The 17,486-nt window shown below is 48.5% G+C and overlaps 9 protein-coding genes across 9 annotated transcripts; 8 read left to right on the top strand and 1 right to left on the bottom strand.

Moving 5' to 3' along the window:
• Positions 1-470: 470 nt before the first annotated feature.
• On the top strand, positions 471-3,872 carry TbgDal_X17400 (hypothetical protein, conserved; the record flags this gene model as incomplete). Its single annotated transcript, XM_011780599.1, has 1 exon — positions 471-3,872. The coding sequence occupies one exon, from the start codon at positions 471-473 to the stop codon at positions 3,870-3,872; it is 3,402 nt and encodes a 1,133-aa protein (XP_011778901.1).
• A 1,292-nt stretch (positions 3,873-5,164) lies between these two features.
• On the top strand, positions 5,165-6,178 carry TbgDal_X17390 (hypothetical protein, conserved; the record flags this gene model as incomplete). Its single annotated transcript, XM_011780598.1, has 1 exon — positions 5,165-6,178. The coding sequence occupies one exon, from the start codon at positions 5,165-5,167 to the stop codon at positions 6,176-6,178; it is 1,014 nt and encodes a 337-aa protein (XP_011778900.1).
• A 623-nt stretch (positions 6,179-6,801) lies between these two features.
• Positions 6,802-10,053, top strand: TbgDal_X17380 (protein kinase, putative; the record flags this gene model as incomplete). The annotated part of the gene is made up of 1 exon (XM_011780597.1): positions 6,802-10,053. The coding sequence occupies one exon, from the start codon at positions 6,802-6,804 to the stop codon at positions 10,051-10,053; it is 3,252 nt and encodes a 1,083-aa protein (XP_011778899.1).
• A 292-nt stretch (positions 10,054-10,345) lies between these two features.
• On the top strand, positions 10,346-10,651 carry TbgDal_X17370 (T. brucei spp.-specific protein; the record flags this gene model as incomplete). The annotated part of the gene is made up of 1 exon (XM_011780596.1): positions 10,346-10,651. One exon carries the CDS (start codon positions 10,346-10,348, stop codon positions 10,649-10,651), a length of 306 nt encoding a protein of 101 aa, XP_011778898.1.
• Positions 10,652-11,955: 1,304 nt separating this feature from the next.
• Positions 11,956-12,867, top strand: TbgDal_X17360 (mitochondrial carrier protein, putative; the record flags this gene model as incomplete). Its single annotated transcript, XM_011780595.1, has 1 exon — positions 11,956-12,867. The coding sequence occupies one exon, from the start codon at positions 11,956-11,958 to the stop codon at positions 12,865-12,867; it is 912 nt and encodes a 303-aa protein (XP_011778897.1).
• Positions 12,868-12,911: 44 nt separating this feature from the next.
• Positions 12,912-13,226, top strand: TbgDal_X17350 (hypothetical protein, unlikely; the record flags this gene model as incomplete). Its single annotated transcript, XM_011780594.1, has 1 exon — positions 12,912-13,226. One exon carries the CDS (start codon positions 12,912-12,914, stop codon positions 13,224-13,226), a length of 315 nt encoding a protein of 104 aa, XP_011778896.1.
• Positions 13,227-13,647: 421 nt separating this feature from the next.
• TbgDal_X17340 (hypothetical protein, conserved) lies at positions 13,648-15,681 on the top strand (the record flags this gene model as incomplete). Its single annotated transcript, XM_011780593.1, has 1 exon — positions 13,648-15,681. One exon carries the CDS (start codon positions 13,648-13,650, stop codon positions 15,679-15,681), a length of 2,034 nt encoding a protein of 677 aa, XP_011778895.1.
• Positions 15,682-15,975: 294 nt separating this feature from the next.
• On the bottom strand, positions 15,976-16,374 carry TbgDal_X17330 (hypothetical protein, unlikely; the record flags this gene model as incomplete). The annotated part of the gene is made up of 1 exon (XM_011780592.1): positions 15,976-16,374. One exon carries the CDS (start codon positions 16,372-16,374, stop codon positions 15,976-15,978), a length of 399 nt encoding a protein of 132 aa, XP_011778894.1.
• Positions 16,375-16,661: 287 nt separating this feature from the next.
• TbgDal_X17320 (hypothetical protein, unlikely) lies at positions 16,662-16,988 on the top strand (the record flags this gene model as incomplete). Its single annotated transcript, XM_011780591.1, has 1 exon — positions 16,662-16,988. The coding sequence occupies one exon, from the start codon at positions 16,662-16,664 to the stop codon at positions 16,986-16,988; it is 327 nt and encodes a 108-aa protein (XP_011778893.1).
• Positions 16,989-17,486: the final 498 nt, after the last annotated feature.

Raw genomic sequence — 17,486 nt, 5'->3', positions numbered from 1 at the left:
AGAGCGATACTGCAATGTATACTAGGTCGATTGAAGTGAGCTAATGGTATGGAGCAAAAAGGTAGGAATGTGTTGAGAATGTACGATCATGTTGTCGAATTTTTTTACTGTATATATATGAAGTGAGAGGAAGGAAGCCGTAACGAAACTACGATTGCTGTTAACAGCATCATAAAAAAAAACATGCCTTGCACGTGGTACGTATTCACAATTTTTTGCACCTTTTTTTATTTTGCGAGAACCCATACTCCCATTGCTCCATTGAATCTACATATTTTTTTTGTAGGGTTACCTTTAGTTTAGGGTGTAGACCTTAGGAAGAAAAATTGAAGCACCGGTAAGGAGCAATAATTTGTCCCCGGTGTCGAGCGCGCTATCAATATCATTGGTCGTTTCTTCTTATCATACCGCAGAGTGTGAGTGCATACTTTTTGCCCTCCCCCCCCTATTTGCCGTAGCTGTGTTCACTCATGTGCTCGCTTTCTCCGAACATGCTGAACGGTCGCATTGCGGCACTGGTTCTTGTACTCTCAGAGGGCGACGAGGCTGGCCAGTGCCCACTTTCGAAATTCGTCCGTAGTATTCGTGAGTCATCAAAGGCACAGCAGCAGCGCTCTTCAAATGGTGGCCTCGCCCATGGCGACTTGTCATCGCGTGCTGCTTCGGCCATGTCTCATTTAAGTGATATAGTGGCTGAACGGTCGTTGGCTCTTACGAACGAGGAAGAAGCAATACTGCGAGACATGGAGGCGGTGCGTCTCACATACGATAAGCTTCGAGCGGAGGTGGCGCGTGTCGAGGCGCAGCTGCAGTCACTGGAGCGTCGCGCCCAGGAGGTGGCACAACAAAAGGCGTTCTGCAAGACTGCTATGAACATGTTGGTGCTGGGTGAGTTGCCTGAATTCTTCGAGCGCGAGGTCGATGTGGTTGGCCGCTCCCCGCGCGAGAACGTCGGCGCAACCACGGAAGTTGCTGCCGCTGCCACCATTGATGGGCCTAACGAGGTTCCAACCAGCTCCAACTCACCAAGGCGTTCCGCTCGCTCCGTTGTGTCAGGTAAGTTTCAGCAACGAATGTCAGCGGAAAATGGCGGTGACGCGAGCTCGCCTGATACTACAGGAGAAAAGAGAGGCGAAAAGGTAGCCCCCGATGAAAGCAGCGAGGAGTCGTCAAGCAGCGAAGGCGACATTCAAGCGTGCCGGTCTCCACCGGACAAAGGGAACTCGTCGTTTCGAGGCAGTAGTGGAAGTGGCAACAATAACTGTCCGAGTGGGAATGCACTCCTCTCTATGTTACGTTTACCCGATGTGAAGGAGACAACTCTTCTACATGCGATTGAGAGTTATGACGAACAAAATTTCCGCAGGTCTTCATGGACGTTAACACAACAAAAGGAGGTATCGACAGTTCTCGTTGGTTTGCTAAAGCACATTTTGCATCCGCGCCCGCCGATACAACTGGCTGAGCTGCGGATACTTGGGCATGTTGTAAGAGCCGCGTTTGGGAATCAAAGCACGGTTGATTCACCCTCAGTTCCCATGTCGCGCTCACCCACATTGATACCTGAGGCAGTGGCCGTGTCACTTCTTCACACAATGCTAAAGGATGGTGCGGTTGTGACCACGTTTATTCGCCTTCTTCAGAGCGTCAACGATGATGTGAAGTGCGAGGTTCTGGAGTGTCTTTCACCTCTCATTATCAACAGCAACAATAACAATAATAATAGTAACGCCAACAGCGGCAGCAGGAGCCTTTCCTCCAAAGTGCTAGACCCCGCAGGTGAGGGAAGGAGGCAACTTCCGGATGGGAGGAAGGAATTCATTGCCGCAGGTGGTCTGCAGCCGTTGGTAAACATTGTAGCATCCTGCACTTCGGAAGCAGTGCTTGAGAGATCACTTGTGCTTCTATGGAGCCTTTTAGCACGCAATGACGATGAAGACAAGGTGCGTGACGAGGTGCGGCGTCTCGGCGGTCTCCGGGCGGTGCTCGATCTCCTCTATACGGATTCTATACCAATATTGGAGAATGTTGCCATGACTATTGGATATATCACTCGAGAAGAGGCTTCTAAGGTGGCCATCCGCGAGGCAGGCGGATTAGAGAAGTTGACTGCGACACTACGTCATCCCTATGAGTCCATTCAGACGAAGGTAGCGGGGGCCGTGTGGAACTGCGCCAGCAACGCTGAGAACCGGACTTATCTTCGTTACATTGGCTGCATTCCCGCATTGATAGAACTTTTAAGCTCCCCGCAACAATTTGTGCAAGAGAACGCCGCTGGAGCACTGTGGAATCTTAGCGTCGATTCCGAAAACAAAACACAGATTCTTGAATATGGTGGTATCACAGAGCTTGCCCATCTTATAGCAAAAAGCACGAGTGTGAGTGTTGTGGAGAACGCCTCCGGCACGTTGTGGAACTGCAGTGCCGCAGTGGAGACGCGACCCGCCATCCGCAAGGCGGGTGCAATCCCTGTGCTTTTATCTGTTCTAGACAGGAAATCACAGACTACCAACCCGCGCAGGTCGAGAAACGAAGCTCCAACTGCTTCAGGGTCAAAGGATGACCTCGGGGGAAACCTTCCCATCAGTGACAAAATACTTGATAATGTGGCTGGTACACTGCGTAACTGTGCCATCAACGACCAAAATAAGCCAGTTATTCGTGAGGCCGGTGGAGTAGAATTGTTGTTGAAGAAGCTTGAACAAGGCATTGTGCAACAGCCGTCGAGCATAATTATGCCAACGCTTGACAAAATAGCGTCAACCCTATGGATTCTCACCATATCCCCTGAAATAAAGCATAGCGTGCGACTGAGTGGGGGAATACCTCTGCTAACAAAGATCTTGGAAATATCATCAACCACGGCTGCAAAAGAGAAGAATGCGAAGGTGGTGGTGCCGGTGATGTTGAGTGTGAAGGAGAAGATAGTTGGTATTCTTCGCAATTGCTCGACTGTGCAGGAAAATAGGCAGACGATGGTTTCGGCTGGAGTTGTGCGCGCACTTGTATACGTTGTGGACGACTGCTACCAGTACCCTGAAAGTTGTCAAAACACCAGGCGTTCTTCGTCGAACACTTCACAAAGCCAGCAGCAGCAACAACCATCGCTTCAGCTCAAAGAGACGGTGGCTTCGGCTCTGTGGTATCTTTCGCGGGACGACAAGGTGGTGCCCCGAGAGGAACGGGGTCTAGAGCTCCTTTGCCGGTTCCTGCTAGAACCCGACCAGCCTTCTGTAGTGTTGGAACAGGCTGCTGGAGCACTATCATCATTAACCGTAAACAGCCGAGAAAACCGAGCAAAACTGCGTGAATTTGGCGGGTTGCACGCCCTTCTTCAACTTATTGCGGAGAAGGCGCCGCTTGCCTTCCCACCCCAGTCGGCGGGTGCGAGTGGCGCTGCATCAGCGGCTAACACTGCAACTGCGACAGCATCAACTATCACGGTAAACCGCGCGACAACTTCTTCAAGCACTTTTGGTACGGGTACCGTCAAGAAAGAGAACACGGTGTCACATGCCTATGCTGTACTGAATGGCCTTCTGGCAGTTCGCAATAGCACATCGTCGAATGACGAGAATCTTTGCTGTGTCGCCGAGTGGAAGGATCCGAATGCGAAGGGAAATACCGCGGCAGCCTCATCCTTCACAAACTCGCTGCTGTACATTATTCAGCACGGTTCCGAGGACTGTGCTCGCGAGGCGGTGCTTTGTGTTAAAAACTTGTGTGGACATGCCACAGCGTTAGATTCCCTGATTGCTCAGGATGCGGTGGAAGTCCTTGGGGGCCTTGCGGAGCGGGGTTCTACTGACTCCGTTCGAAGAGCAGCAGCAATGACGCTGCATTCGCTTGCCCGTGCACGAAAGCGTTAGCGTTGGGCGGAGGGATGTGAAGTGGCTATGGAACGAAACAAGGGAGATGTGTTAGGAGGTAAAGGGGTGGTGGATAGAAATATTTTCACCTTTCGTTGCGCGGGCATTACTTCTGGTCCTGCTCTGTTTCTGCCAGTGATATGTGATTAACTCGGTGGAGACACGCATACATTTACCCGCACCTCATTTCGTTCCATGCTACAAAATATTCGGGCACTTCCGCATTCTGGTGAGGATGTGCTGGCTTTCTCATATATTTGCTCACATGTCTTCCTTGCCTTCGCTTTTCCTTCCTTTTTTGTCAGTTCCCCCTAACCCCTCTCTTACACTACTGGATTCACGCACCAAAACACTTTTTTGTTGTTTTTTTCTCATTCTATTTTTCTTCGCTGCCCCTTAGGGGTAGTGGAAGAGGATTGGGGAGCGGTCACCGCCCTGAGTCCCCTCGCGTGGTGTTAGTGTGCGTTCGTCGCCGATGGCGGCTGTCTCTTTTTTTTTTTGTTGTTGTTTTTTCGCAAGCAAATGTTTATTGTGAGGTCAGGTGAAGGGGGGAAGGGAAGGATCACCTTGCAAAAGAAGAGCAGGGAGCACATGTAGTAGATTATACTCCTTCCCCACTGTTGTCAGGCTGGTATGTGCCCATGCGCTAGCGTGGTGTATAGAGGGGAAACATCAGTACAAGATCACCATTACAAATTATGAATCCAGAAAGAGCACAACCTGTACCCATCCGTAGGGGGGGGGAAGACTGTGCATTAAAATTTTCAGCGCACGCTGTGCCTCTACGTCCCTTGCTCCCTACATAGAAATTGTTTAATGAATGAATTGTACTCGTGTTTACCACCTAGTGGGCCGTATCAGAACCCACCCACCCCACCCCCACCCCCCCCGGTTACACCACTTGTCTGACCTTTATTACCTTTCGTTCCCTCCTTCGTTGCATACACGCATATACACATTCACGCACTGCTTGAAGGGTTTGATTCACGCAGGTAAGTAGTTAAGGGGTCGGTGTTGAGGTAGATAAGCGCGCGCGTAACGTCAGAACATTCCACGTGCGAAAAGGAGGAGTTTCTAGACGCAATAGGATAAGGCGTAAAAGGCTGCGGGAGTGCTATTTAAGGAAACGGAACCGCAGAAACAACATTTGGGTCACTCCGCGTTTGTTGTGCGTCCACACAACACATTAATTTGTGTGCTGAGTCGCCGGCTTACCAGCGCCCTCTAAAAAACTTATGCTACACGGATCTTACCACTCAGAAAGAACAACCGCTTGAGGAGGAGAGTCACCCATGGTCATTTTCGATGATGTGGAAAACAGTAACCGAGTCGGAGGCAACGAAGGTGGTATTCGGCCAATTTTTGTTCAACTAACACCCAATGCTCCGCTGCCATCAGAGGAGTACTTGAGGTTGGTTGCCCTCAGCAAGGCGCCACCGCCCCCCGATAGTGAAGGTTCTACCTTGCACAGTGCTCGAAATTGCAGGGAAAGGTCTGCAAGAGTTAATGGGCGAAGGAGCCCAACGAAGACCAATGTCCGGCCAAGACCCCCGGTGACCGCTACACAAAAATGGGGTGACAATGCCATGTCTCTAATCAACTCGAAAGAGGAAGCGGTGCAGCGGCATGAGTTCGCGCTGCATGTACGTGGGGCACGGTATTGCCGGTTGTTGGAAACAATGTTGGATTCCTCAGATTTGCAGGTCGAGCCACTGCACTATGATCCTAAAGATCCCAACATGGGGCGCAGGCCAAACGGCACCGAGGGGAACCCTGCGAATTCCCTTCCACCAGTGATACTACCGCAAGCGACGCAGAAGGGTTGTGTGGCGCTCTTCACATACCTGGACTTAATTACCAAGCGGGTGCCGAGCATGCTCAGTAAGCCGCTTCGTGCTCCCCTTGAAGAACTTGTGCAACCGTGGGAGTTGGAATTCCTACTGTACAACTGTATGGGTGACGACGTAAGGAACGCCATAACTCATATTGACGAAGATGGTACCGCAGATAAACGGGGACGAGCTCCGACAAACGACACCAGACCTAGTTATTATTCAACGATTTTGGAAAAGGCGCCGCAGTCCGTGGATCTGCTGCTGGAGGTCGCGCTTTTGAGTGACTTTCTTCTTGTGGAGCCACTGCGTCAACTGACATGCGCCTTTATTGCGTCTCTAGCTCTTAACGCATCGTCTGAAGAGGAGTTGTTGCAGTTAAGTGGTTTACAGCGACCAATGACGGAAGATGAGCTAGAGCCCCTTTATTATCAGTTCCCATTCCTCCGCCCCGACAACCATGCAAAAAACTGACGTGGTTTTGCACATACAGGTGCGTGTGTTGCATGCACCCACGTATGCATAGGTGTGCGGACTTTTAATGGCTTTTGTGCGGGTCGTGTTGGGGTGGAGAATAGATGTTATGCTTGCGTTTGTCAGTCCCAGTGCCTTACCTTCCTTACCTCACTGTCACGTTCTGAATTTGCTCTTTCCCCTCCTCGTGTTTCCACCGCTTACACATCTCTGTACTTCATCGCTCCGCCTTTTCGTGTTGTTCCCTTCCACGCCCCGTTTAATGTCCCTGAGTGCATCAGTGTGGCTTCTTTTAGGTTTTCGCGGCGGTTAAGGAAACGGTAAGCAGCGCTTATTCCGTCGGTTTTTTTTTGGTATTTTCTTTGCTCTTGTGTCCGTGTCTGGTTTGCCCAGACCATCTGGAGAGGAAAAGAGAGGAAGCATTTCATCATAACAAGTCGGACCGGGGTATATACGTGTATATACGCACAAGTTAAGGTAATCTCGTGTTAAAGAAAGGAGGAGGGGGTGAAAGAGGGGAAATTTTTTCGAGCATAACCTGTGAACATTGAAAAGCAAAGCCGCATCCAAAAAGGGGTTATTGTTGGGGTTATCCGCAGAAGCGAAACACTGACACCTCCTTGATGAGTTCGATGGAGGAATTACACGCAACACCTCCACCCCAACGCTTTAACGATGCATCGGAGAGCGATCCCAATGACGACGATGACGATAATAGCAGCACGTCTACCGCTGGTCCGCCTGGGTCGACGCGCACGGGGCGCTACCGCCGTTTTGTTGCGGAATCGTCTGTGATGAGCAACAAGTCACCAAACACCCCTCCGCCGCGGGGTTACAGGCGCAGCGGCGCAGCAAAACGCAATGGGAGTTATCGCGTTGCATTTTCAAGCAAACAGCACTCACGTAACGGGAGAAGCCTGAGCAACACAAGTACTGTCGCCAGCCTTATGGGTAGTGTACAGGAATGGAGTTGTTCCTTTTGCATGTTCAGTCCTGGACGAGCAGCGGCTCCGCCTCAAAGGTCGTTTTTGTTCAGTCAACGAATGTCACTGGGTGGAGGTTACGTGCCCCTACCGAACGGTGGGGCCCACTCGTCGTTGAGTGTGTCACCACGCCCCTGTATAGAGTCACCACGGTTGGATGGCTGGCGTCACTCAATTCCTTTTAGTCCTTCACACGGTGCAAGCATTAGTGGTCCTGCTGGCACAGGAGATGCCGGTGGAGTCAATGCAAGCAACTCTCATGTCACCGGCCGTGCATCACCTTCGTCTGCTTCACCTAGCCCGCTTCCAGGAATGTACTGGTTCGGTCTGCCGTCGATGGCAGCCAGCGGAGGAACGCCCCCAAGATCGGTTGCTTACTACGCTATGGGTGGTTCCCCGCGGTTAGTGAACAGGGGAGGTAGTGGGTGCTTTACGTCTGCGGCAAGGAAAGAACTGTCAGGGCTTGTGCGATCACTCGCATCCCACATAGCGCTCACTGGAACACCAATCGGTAATGGGAACACGACTCACCCAGTGGACATCCATAAAGGCCCGCTAATTGGGGTGGGTGGCTTCGCGAAAGTTTATGCTGGGGTGGACTGTGTCACTGGGAGCCTCGTCGCCATTAAGGAGATTAATATGGCGGAGGTGAATGATCAAGAGGGGTTTCGCGCCATTAGTAAGGAATTTGGCGTTCTGAAGTCTCTGAAACACCCGAATATTGTCTCGTACATATTTTTTGAGCACAGTGTTTCCCAAAAAGTGTGTCGAATTGTGATGGAACTGCATACGGGTGGATCGACACTTTCTCTATTGGAGCGGTTTGGGCCCCTTCAGGAGACGATACTGCGCAGATTTTCTCGGCATTTGTTGGAGGCCATAGCCTTCATTCACCAAAAGGGGTTCTTGCACCGTGATATTAAACCAGCTAATATCCTTGTGAGCCATGATGGCGTGGTGAAGTTGTGTGATTTCGGATGCTGCAAGCGTGTAAATGAACTGAATAAGTCCACAAATTGCGTAATTGGAACACCCTTGTACATGGCACCCGAGTTCATCAAAGGAGAGGGGACTCACAAATCCGATATCTGGTCGATGGGATGCTCGCTGTTTGAACTTGCAACGGGTAAATTACCGTGGTACCACACGGGTGTGCGTGATCATATTCCCCTTATGTTTTACATCACCACAACAAGTGAGTCCCCACTTGTACTGCCGCCGAACGAAGAGGAATTTGACTTTAGCCCAGAGTTCATTCACTTTTTGGAGCAGTGCTTTATTCGTAACGTGTCCCAGAGACCCGAAGCAGTGGAACTTCTTAAGCACCCGTGGATCACGGGGCGGAGGCTACATCCTGACTCTCTCTTCACAGGCGCTGGAGTGTCCGTTAGTCAAAATTGGCAGTCCACGTACGGTGTAGCAGATGAGGAGCAGTTGTGCCAGAATGAACTTGAGGAGGTTTCTGCCCGTATCTCGGTGGAGATGTGCAATGTATGGATTGCCGGTGGAATCAAGGGAGTACCCGCTACCCCCTTACGTGTTTCTCAGCAAACTGAGCTGCAGCACAAGAGCGATGACATCACGAATACACTTAGCGCAGGTGAAAGACGTCCCTTAGAGCTTCAGGCAACGATGGGTAACAGCCGCTCTGAAAGTCCAGCGGCTAGCTGTTTCAGCGGTGCAGGTGGTGCCTCGACAAGCCCAACCATTTGCTTAGATGCAGCACTCCATGACACCTTCAGCTACACCGTACCCCGTGGGGCGTCGGCCGGAAACTTTGTTTTCCCTCAGAGCACCTCGTTCTCGACCTCATTGACCTCCCCGCAGTATTTGCGTATCACTGACGATGGAAACTTAGAGTTCGCTACTGTCGCTGACGACGATCAGGTGGAAGTAAGCGCTGATATAGACGACGCCTTTCTGAATGTTCCTCGTGTGCGCACGGACGGCAAGCACAACTTCACCCTCGATGCATGCAGCAAAACTCCCGTTTATCCGGGCAGTATTAACGGACCCGGGGCTAACGTCCTGTCAAACTCCCCTTGTAACACACCGCAAGTGGACCCGGCAAGCAATGACAACAGTAATGTATCACTTACGTCTACCGTACGAAGCTCCACGTGCCGCAACAGCCGCTTTGTACCATTAGCACACAATCAAAGCATGTCGCTCCTGTCAAGTTCCTCCTTTGGGTCACGTGTTGTCTCTCCGTCGCGGTACTCTCAACAGGCGTTAAACATTTCGCCAACAACATCCCAATGTCTCCAGCCACTGACAAGAGTGACGCCGTCGTCGCCGAAACCCACATCTCCCTCCACAGCTCAAAGCAGCGAGGATGTCCCGCGTGAAGGGGCAAGTCATCTACTACCTTCTTCAATAAGATCGCGCCTGCCAGAAAATGTGAAACGTGACGTGAATGGAAGGTTATGCATGTGCTTTCCCGTTCCTACGGGTGACCCTGAGAAATGTCTTCGCATTCCGCTGAATATTGATCCAGAAGACGTTCAATGCAAGGTCATTGAGCGGTCTCCCAGTCTCGTGGTGACCTTTAGTGACAACATTAAAGCACAAATCACGGCCAAAATGAATGAATTGTCGGCCACCGGTACCACTGATAACGTCGAGAGCGGTTTGGAAGGACACTCGACTGTATCGCGAGTTGGCAACTCCTTCTTCAGAGGAACTGTGCGAGCGTCACCTAATGTTCGCCACAGTTTGGGAAGCACATCGCGGCCACGGAATCTAGCCTCAATAACGAAGAGTGTAGTGGCGGTTTCTGATCCGCATCCACACAATTATCAAGGACGAAGAAGTGGTAGTAGTTTGTGCGCTTCGCTGACCTATTCGTCATCTACTGATGGAAGGACACCCACGCATTCAGGGGATGTGTAATATGTAAATGTAAGAAAAGTGTTTTTTTTTTGTTCGTGTGTGTGTGTGTGTGTGTGTGTGTGTGTGTGTGTGTGTGTGTGTGTGTTAAGATGACTTTTTTGAAGCCTCTATCCACACACATGCACCCTAGGTGCATGGGAAAAAAGAGGGACGAGGTGTGTAGAAGGAGCCATGCAAACAGACAAATAATATTAATAATTCAAGTACGACGATGTTCACTCCTGTGCGTGTATGTATTTATGTAACGTTGGGGGATCTCACTTAGTGCATTTCATATTCTTTCAGTTTTGTGATGGACCGCCAGTTTCTGTGCGGTAATTGGTGTTTGACATGCATTACAACTGTTCGCGTGTCTGGAATGTGTCTATACACACACACGCACACACACATCTTCGTTTTCCCTGACTTTTCCTTGCTTTTTTTTGCATTTTCATCATCGTGGACTCTTTTCTTCATTTTTTTAAAGTACGGTTCTTTCTGTCTTCCCTCTTTTGTGGCTGTCAACATTTCTCATTTGATCCCTGGCCTTTTCTCCCCTCTCTCTCCGTCACCGCGAGAGGTAGCAGGAGGAGGAGGGGGAGACTTGCCTTTTGTTTAGTTGCTGCCGTATTTGTGTGCTGTCCTTTTACCCCAACATAACCCATTTCACTCTATTCCACACTTCCTAATAGCACGTTGAGGGATTAACGAAAGAAAAAAAGTTGCCCTATCTGGGAAAGGGAAAGGGAAAAGAGAAAGTAAGAGAGAGAGAGAGAGAGGGGGGGGTAAAGAAATGTATCATGTTTTTTTGTTTGTGTATGGGGCCGTGTGTAAGGGGTAGGGGGGAATGTCCCTCCTTTCTTTTCTTTTTGCGAAGTGACGCGACGAACAATGTTGAAAATGAGAAATAAAGGAGAGGGAAAGGGAGAAGGAAAAATTAAAACACCGGGAATTATGTGCCGTCTCCCTTTGTCGTCGCTGTCCCTTCACTCCTCTACCCGTCTCTGTGAAGTTCAGTCTTTACGATGAGGGTATTTCCTTTGGCGGGAGGAAATGTATTTTTTTTTAAGGTAAAGAAAAAAGAATAACAACAGAGAAAATCACGGGGTAAAGGGGAAGCGGAAGAAGAAAAGGCAATTTATCTATTTGCAGGAGGGGGTAACAGGGGTTCGACCTATTTGTTCACCGACTGAAAAGGGGAAAGGTGCTGCAGTCATGCGCAGAGTGTGTCTTGGCGCTCTTCCTCACTGTTTTGTTTTGCTTTGTTTTTTTTTTTTAAAACTCCCCTTCCCATTGAGCGTGTCGCGTCATTTTGTGCTGGCACCACGAACACAAATTTATTTTCCCTCCTGCACTGTCTTGTCTATGTGTTTATTTCCACCACCTTTTTCTCGTTTTCTCTGTTCAATCTATTTAATTATTTGTGTGATTATGTGCGGTCCCTCTCAAACGTTGGCGTGACGGACAGGTGGTTAAGGGTGTCGTAAATGGCTACTTTATTAGATGAGGATGTTATGTTCTGAAGGTGAGAAAAAGCAAAAAAAAAAAGCGGGGGAGAAGAAAGACGAGCACTGAAAGTCAGCTGAAGTGAGGGGGTAAGGAGAAACAATGCTATTCATTTATTTTTTTTAATTTTTTGATACTTCCTCTGCTTCCCACCCCCCACCTCCCGCGTTACTTGTTTTACCCTTTCCTAGTGGTAGGAATGGATGTGACTTGTTCTGATTTCCACACACACACACACATACAGACACACAGAATTTTTGCGCGTACCTTACTTGTATTGTACCTTCCTTTTTCATTTTTGATATGTTGTCAACTGTATTTACTTCTCCCTTCTTCTTCCTAACCTCGAACTTCTCGTATTTATATTATATTTGTTTTGTTTGCAAGTGGCTACGCACCATAAAAGAGGCCACGTGAATGGACTCGTTTGTGGCAGGTGCGGCGGCTGGTCTTGTCGTGGACTTTACACTGTACCCGATTGACACTATCAAAACTCGACTGCAGTCACGAGACGGATTCCGCTGTGCGGGGGGATTCGTCGGCGTTTACCGTGGCCTCAGTGCCGTGGCCATTGGTTCCGTTCCGAGTGGTGCGGCATTTTTTGTTGGTTACGACTTGACAAAGCGAGCTCTGTTGGGGGAAGATGATGGGCAAAGTGATGTGACTTATGCAGGGAGAAAACAGTGGCAACTTGCGTCGCAGGCGACTGCCGCTGTGGTGGGTGAAACAACAGCCTCCTGCATTCGTGTCCCGATAGAGATGCTGAAGCAGCGGCTTCAGGCGGGGCAACACAGGAACCTGCGCAGCGCATTGGTACACATAACTCACGGTGTTACACCTGGTGTTGCTACGGATACAGCACCAACAAGCATGCGAGTACGAGGTATTCCGAACCTTCTCAGTGGGATACCTGTCATGCTGCTACGTGATGTCCCTTTCGCTGTCATACAGATGTTGTGCTATGAGGCACTCAAAGTGGCACTGCACACAGACAGACGACCCCATTACTTACCACTATGTGGCGCATTAGGAGGCGCTACCGCCGCATTTATTACAACACCGCTAGACCTTCTGAAGACGCGCATTATGCTCGGACAGGTAAGCAACCCGAGGGCGGGGCGCCCAAAAAAACTTTCAGTGGTGTGTGGTGCGCTTCAGGAGTTACTTCATGAAGTACCGCGCCCAACGGATAGGTGGGGGCCCATGCAGCGATTCTTCCGCGGTGCAGTTCCTCGCGTAACGTGGATTTCCATCGGCGGTAGTGTCTTCTTTACAACATACGAAGTGGTTCGTCGTTATTGTAGTTGTTATCGTTTCCATGAAAAATAACACTAACGCATACTTGGTGTGTTGGCCGTTACAACACGGTGGTGATGTTGTTGTCCCTTTTGTTCCTGGTGGTGGTGTCACCGGTGGTTGGCTGTTTAAGCCTTCATGGAGTGTGTGTGTGTGTGTGTGTGTGTGTGTGTGTGTGTGTGTGTGTGTGTGTGTGTGTGTGTGAAGAGCCGGAAGATTGCCTTTTTTTTTTCATTTTCCTTTTGGTTGGTTGTTTGAGAGAGAGAGAGGCGGTTGGTTTTGACGTTCAGCTCGCGTGGTACAAACAGCAAATAAAACGCCATAGCTTTCTTCGTATCGAATTTCTTAAAGAAGACGGCTGGTTGGTGTACATCTCACCAGGAGAAAACTAATTTGACGTATCCGTTTATCTTTTTTAACGACGTTGCGGCCCTACGACGAATGTGTGAGGACGGGGAAGGGGTGAACCAAAGGAAGGGAAGCGAGATTTCTTTTTCGACTTTTCTCACCTTCGGTGCTTACATTCTCCGCTTTCATTTTGTTCTGCGGTTTTTTGTTTGTTTCTACTCTCGCATTTCACCTCTCGCTATTTTATAGTGCTAGGTCCCTTTCGTTTACTTCCTGTTTTCACCCTTTATCATTGCTCTTTATTTTTTCCCCCTCTGTTTCGCTCTTTTTTTTATAATTTGCATTTTTATGCGCGTGTGGTCGTGTTGTTAAATTTGTGCACAGTAAAAAACCTAAGTTGTACCCAGATATCAATTATCAGAGTCGTCTTAATATCACCAAGGAACCGGTGCAACAGGGTCAGCAATGCGACGTAGTGGATTCGTCGCACCACCTGACAACCCACAATACGGAAAGATGGAGACACGGGATTATGAAGAGTGGGGTTCACCGCATGATAGTTCAGTACGCGCTCATCAGCAAAGTCCGCTGCGCCTCGCACGTGCCTACAGCGTGCCATATCCAGGACTATCGACAACTTGGGGGATGGGCGGAACATCAGGCATCTCGACTACTAGTTGCGGAAAGGTGAAGCATAATGTGCACCACCAGAAATATCGTCACAGTCCGTATGGCACCTCATTCAATATATTTTCTGCTCTTCCTAGCACCCTCGTTCCAGCTGTGGCAGGTCGCCGTTCTGATATTCACCCATCAGTTGATAAACAGGACGTTGCAGCGCGGGCAGTTGGTAACATTCCTCCTCACCGAGCTTACAGGTCCGCTTCTGTTGGATGCTTCGAGGAGCTGAGTAAACCCGACACCCCAACAGATACGCCATCGCAGTCGTCTCCCGCTCTCACGTCCTGTTGGCTCTCACCATGGAGTCGGTTTGGTGGGAGAGACGGACAACTAGATGTAGAATGTGGTACGGTGTATCCCAGCACGCAGAATAGCAGTCCAGTGTCCTGTGGGGGAGCAGTAGCAGCCTTCGGTGGCATGACCAGTGTTCTTACTCGCAAAAGCTCCCGTCAACCGACGCAGGTGCTGCACCCATCACCTAAAAAAGAATTGGATCAGTTGATACCGGATGGCCTTACTCCTTCATCCAATGAATCGGACACGAACTCAGCTCCTAGCTCCCAGTCCCGGCACACAAAAAATCAAACAACTTTCAGTGGAAGTGCGAAAAACCACGATCGCCCCAGCGGGCACGGTGGGCTTTCGGATTGCTGGTCAACTATTCAACCACCCAACATCACCGACAGCGGCGAAGGGGAAATATATGTGCCGGAGACCACTCAACCGGTAGCGAGTTCGGTGGCGCCCCCTGACAGGCCTGTAGGACAGTTATTGCGCGATCTGCTTTCTTACTTGGAGGTAGACCGTGGGTTTACTACTAGTAGGTGTGTGGGTGCTGAAGAACCGCATTGTAACCATCGACGACAGGAACATATGGAAGATTGTGCTCCCCAGAGGTGCGCAAGCGCTTCTCCTGAGCTCCATGTTCCCGACGTCCAGGCAGCTCCGCATCATTCGGGTTATTTCTCACCTGTTCGCCAGGGGTCTGTGGACCGGGGGAAAGTAACGCAGTATCTTCTCCCAGAACAGCGCAGCGAACATGTAGGACGTACAACGTGTTGTCTCGACTTGGATGACACCCTTGTGCATACCTTTGAGAGGCGCCCCTCGTGGTGGAACCCGGCGGAGAATTCCTTTCATTTGGAGATCGAACTGAACATACCAACTTCTGCTGATCAGGTCGGCACCTATGCGGCAGCCAGCGCAGGTTGTGGTAGTGAGGGTTATGAACCAGATAAGGCGTGTGCCTCCACCCCATCACAACCCTCATCACCACAACTAGTCAACCGGAAAGCACAACTCTCGCCAATGTGTAGCGCACGCTCTCGCCTCCAACAACGTCTTTATGTTTGTATCAGACCCTTCGCAAAGGAGCTTCTGGAGTACTGCTTTGAAACATTTGAAGTTGTATTCTTTACTACGGGTACAGAGGAGTACGCGACCTCGATCTTCGACCATCTGGACCCTCACCATAAAGCACATCGGCTCTACAGGCACCACTGCACGGCCGTGGGGGATACCTATAAAAAAGACCTTTCACTGTTGGGGCGGCCACTCGATCGTGTAATTCTTTTGGATGACCGCGGGCCGGAGGTGAGTTTTCAACCGAACAATGTTCTCTTCTGTGATCCCTTCATCATTGAGGAAATGGATGACGCGTTGCAACGGACTCAGGGTGATGATGTCTTAAGCAGCTTTCTTAAGTTGCTGAGGACGCTGGCCACGCTGCCACCGTATTTGATGTTGCAAGCCATGAGGGATTATCAAGATGCTGTCGCGAGGGTGTGGGAGGAAGACGTACCTTCACCACCCGAGTAGTTATTCCAACAGGGCACAGCACTCTGATTTTTGTTTTCTTTCTTTTTTTTTCTTTTTTTTTCCTTTTTGACTTCTCTTTCTTTTCGTCTGGATCAAAGGACTCGAATTCGAGAGATTATGTGCCAAAGCGCCAATAATGATTTCCATTCCGGATCACTTGGGGATGGGGATGGAGATGGGGTTTACGACTAGAGGGAAAGCGAAGATAAATAAAGGTAACAAAAAAGAGAGAAGGAAAAATAACAAAAACAAGGAAAAGAAAAGAAATCGCGCCTCCCACTGGGTAAAATACAGCTAGTTTGTGTTAATGAAAGTTCCGACGTGAGCACGAGCCTTACTTGGGGAGGGGGTGAGTGGAGAAAGCCAAGTAGCATCTTTTTTTGTTTGTTTTTGTTTGTTTGTTTTTTTTCGTTTTCGTTTTGAGATAAAACAAAAAAAAAAGAAAAACATTATTTTTCCTTGCAACAGTTGATATGTGGGGAAGTATTCGTGAAAAGCGACAGGGTGGTATGTGTATGGATTTAATTGAAAAAAAAAACAAAGAAGAAAAAAAGAAGGGAAGAGAAGAGAAGACAAGACAAGAAAAAAAAAATAGGGGTATCGGAGTGAAAAGAAAAGGAACAAGAAGAAGTAAAAGAAAGTTCTGTGCATGAAGGAATAAAATAGGGGAAAAAAAGGGATACAAAGAGTCATGTGTGTACGGTACGCATAGATCTTCTACCGCTGTTATTTATGCTACACCCTCCTTCCCATACACACACACTCACACTCACACACACACACACACACAATATATATATATATATATATATGTACATGTACGTGCACGTGCAGGTGTATTTCCCACTGCAGAAAACCATGAAGTGTTTTGGCTACATCTCTCGGTCACTGCAATTTAAAAAAAATGTGTATGCGCGCTTTTTTTTTTTCTTTTTTACACACACACAACACACACAAATATATATATATATATATATCACATGACATGTTTAAAACAGAGACAAATATTTCCTCGTCCACAAGCACAAGTGGCTGACGAGACGGGGTGTGTTTCTGTGAAGTGTTTGTTTGCGCGCTCTTCTCGCTTATTCATGTTTGGTTATTTTCTCGTCCCTTCTATTTTCCCAGTTCTCCTTTTCTTTTTTTGTTTCGCTTTGTTCGGTTGTTTACTTCTTCTTTGTTTTGTAGCTTCACTTAAGTTTCCTCCTTCAGATTCTTTTTACCACCTCTGCCGTATGAAAATCCCCTCCTCCAGTGTTATCTCTCTTTCTTTTTTTTTGTTCTTGTCTTTTGCTTTCTTTAAATGATTTTGCTTCCCATTTTTTTTTTTTTCACTCTGAGCGCAGGGAACAGGAAATGAATTAAAAAAGAGGGAGAGTTCAGCTCTAATTGGCGGTGGCAGAAAAAAGGGGAGGAGGAGAAGAATAAAAAGAAGGGGGAAATTATATATTTATAAATAAACAAATATATATATATATATTTGTTTATTTTTGACTGACATGTAACTTGTGATTTATTATTTTTACAGTGGTGACTGAAGAGCAGAGGGAACGGAAGAGGAATTTTAAAGAACCACAAGTGCGAAAGTTGAGCGTCGAGAAAGCGAAAAAAGAAAAGGAATGACAAATGGAAAAGAAGAAGAAGAAGGGAGAACTTCAACAAAACGGTAAGTGAAGAGGCAGTATATTTAATACACAACTATATATAATATATATAATATATATAATATATATATATTTATTTATTTATTTATATATATTTATAGAGAAAGGAACAAGCAACAAAGGGAAATAAAATACCAATGC

Source organism: Trypanosoma brucei, chromosome 10 (assembly GCF_000210295.1).
Source record: "Trypanosoma brucei gambiense DAL972 chromosome 10, complete sequence".
In the NCBI taxonomy this organism is placed as follows: domain Eukaryota; phylum Euglenozoa; class Kinetoplastea; order Trypanosomatida; family Trypanosomatidae; genus Trypanosoma; species Trypanosoma brucei.
This window is presented reverse-complemented; position numbering and strand designations above follow the sequence as displayed.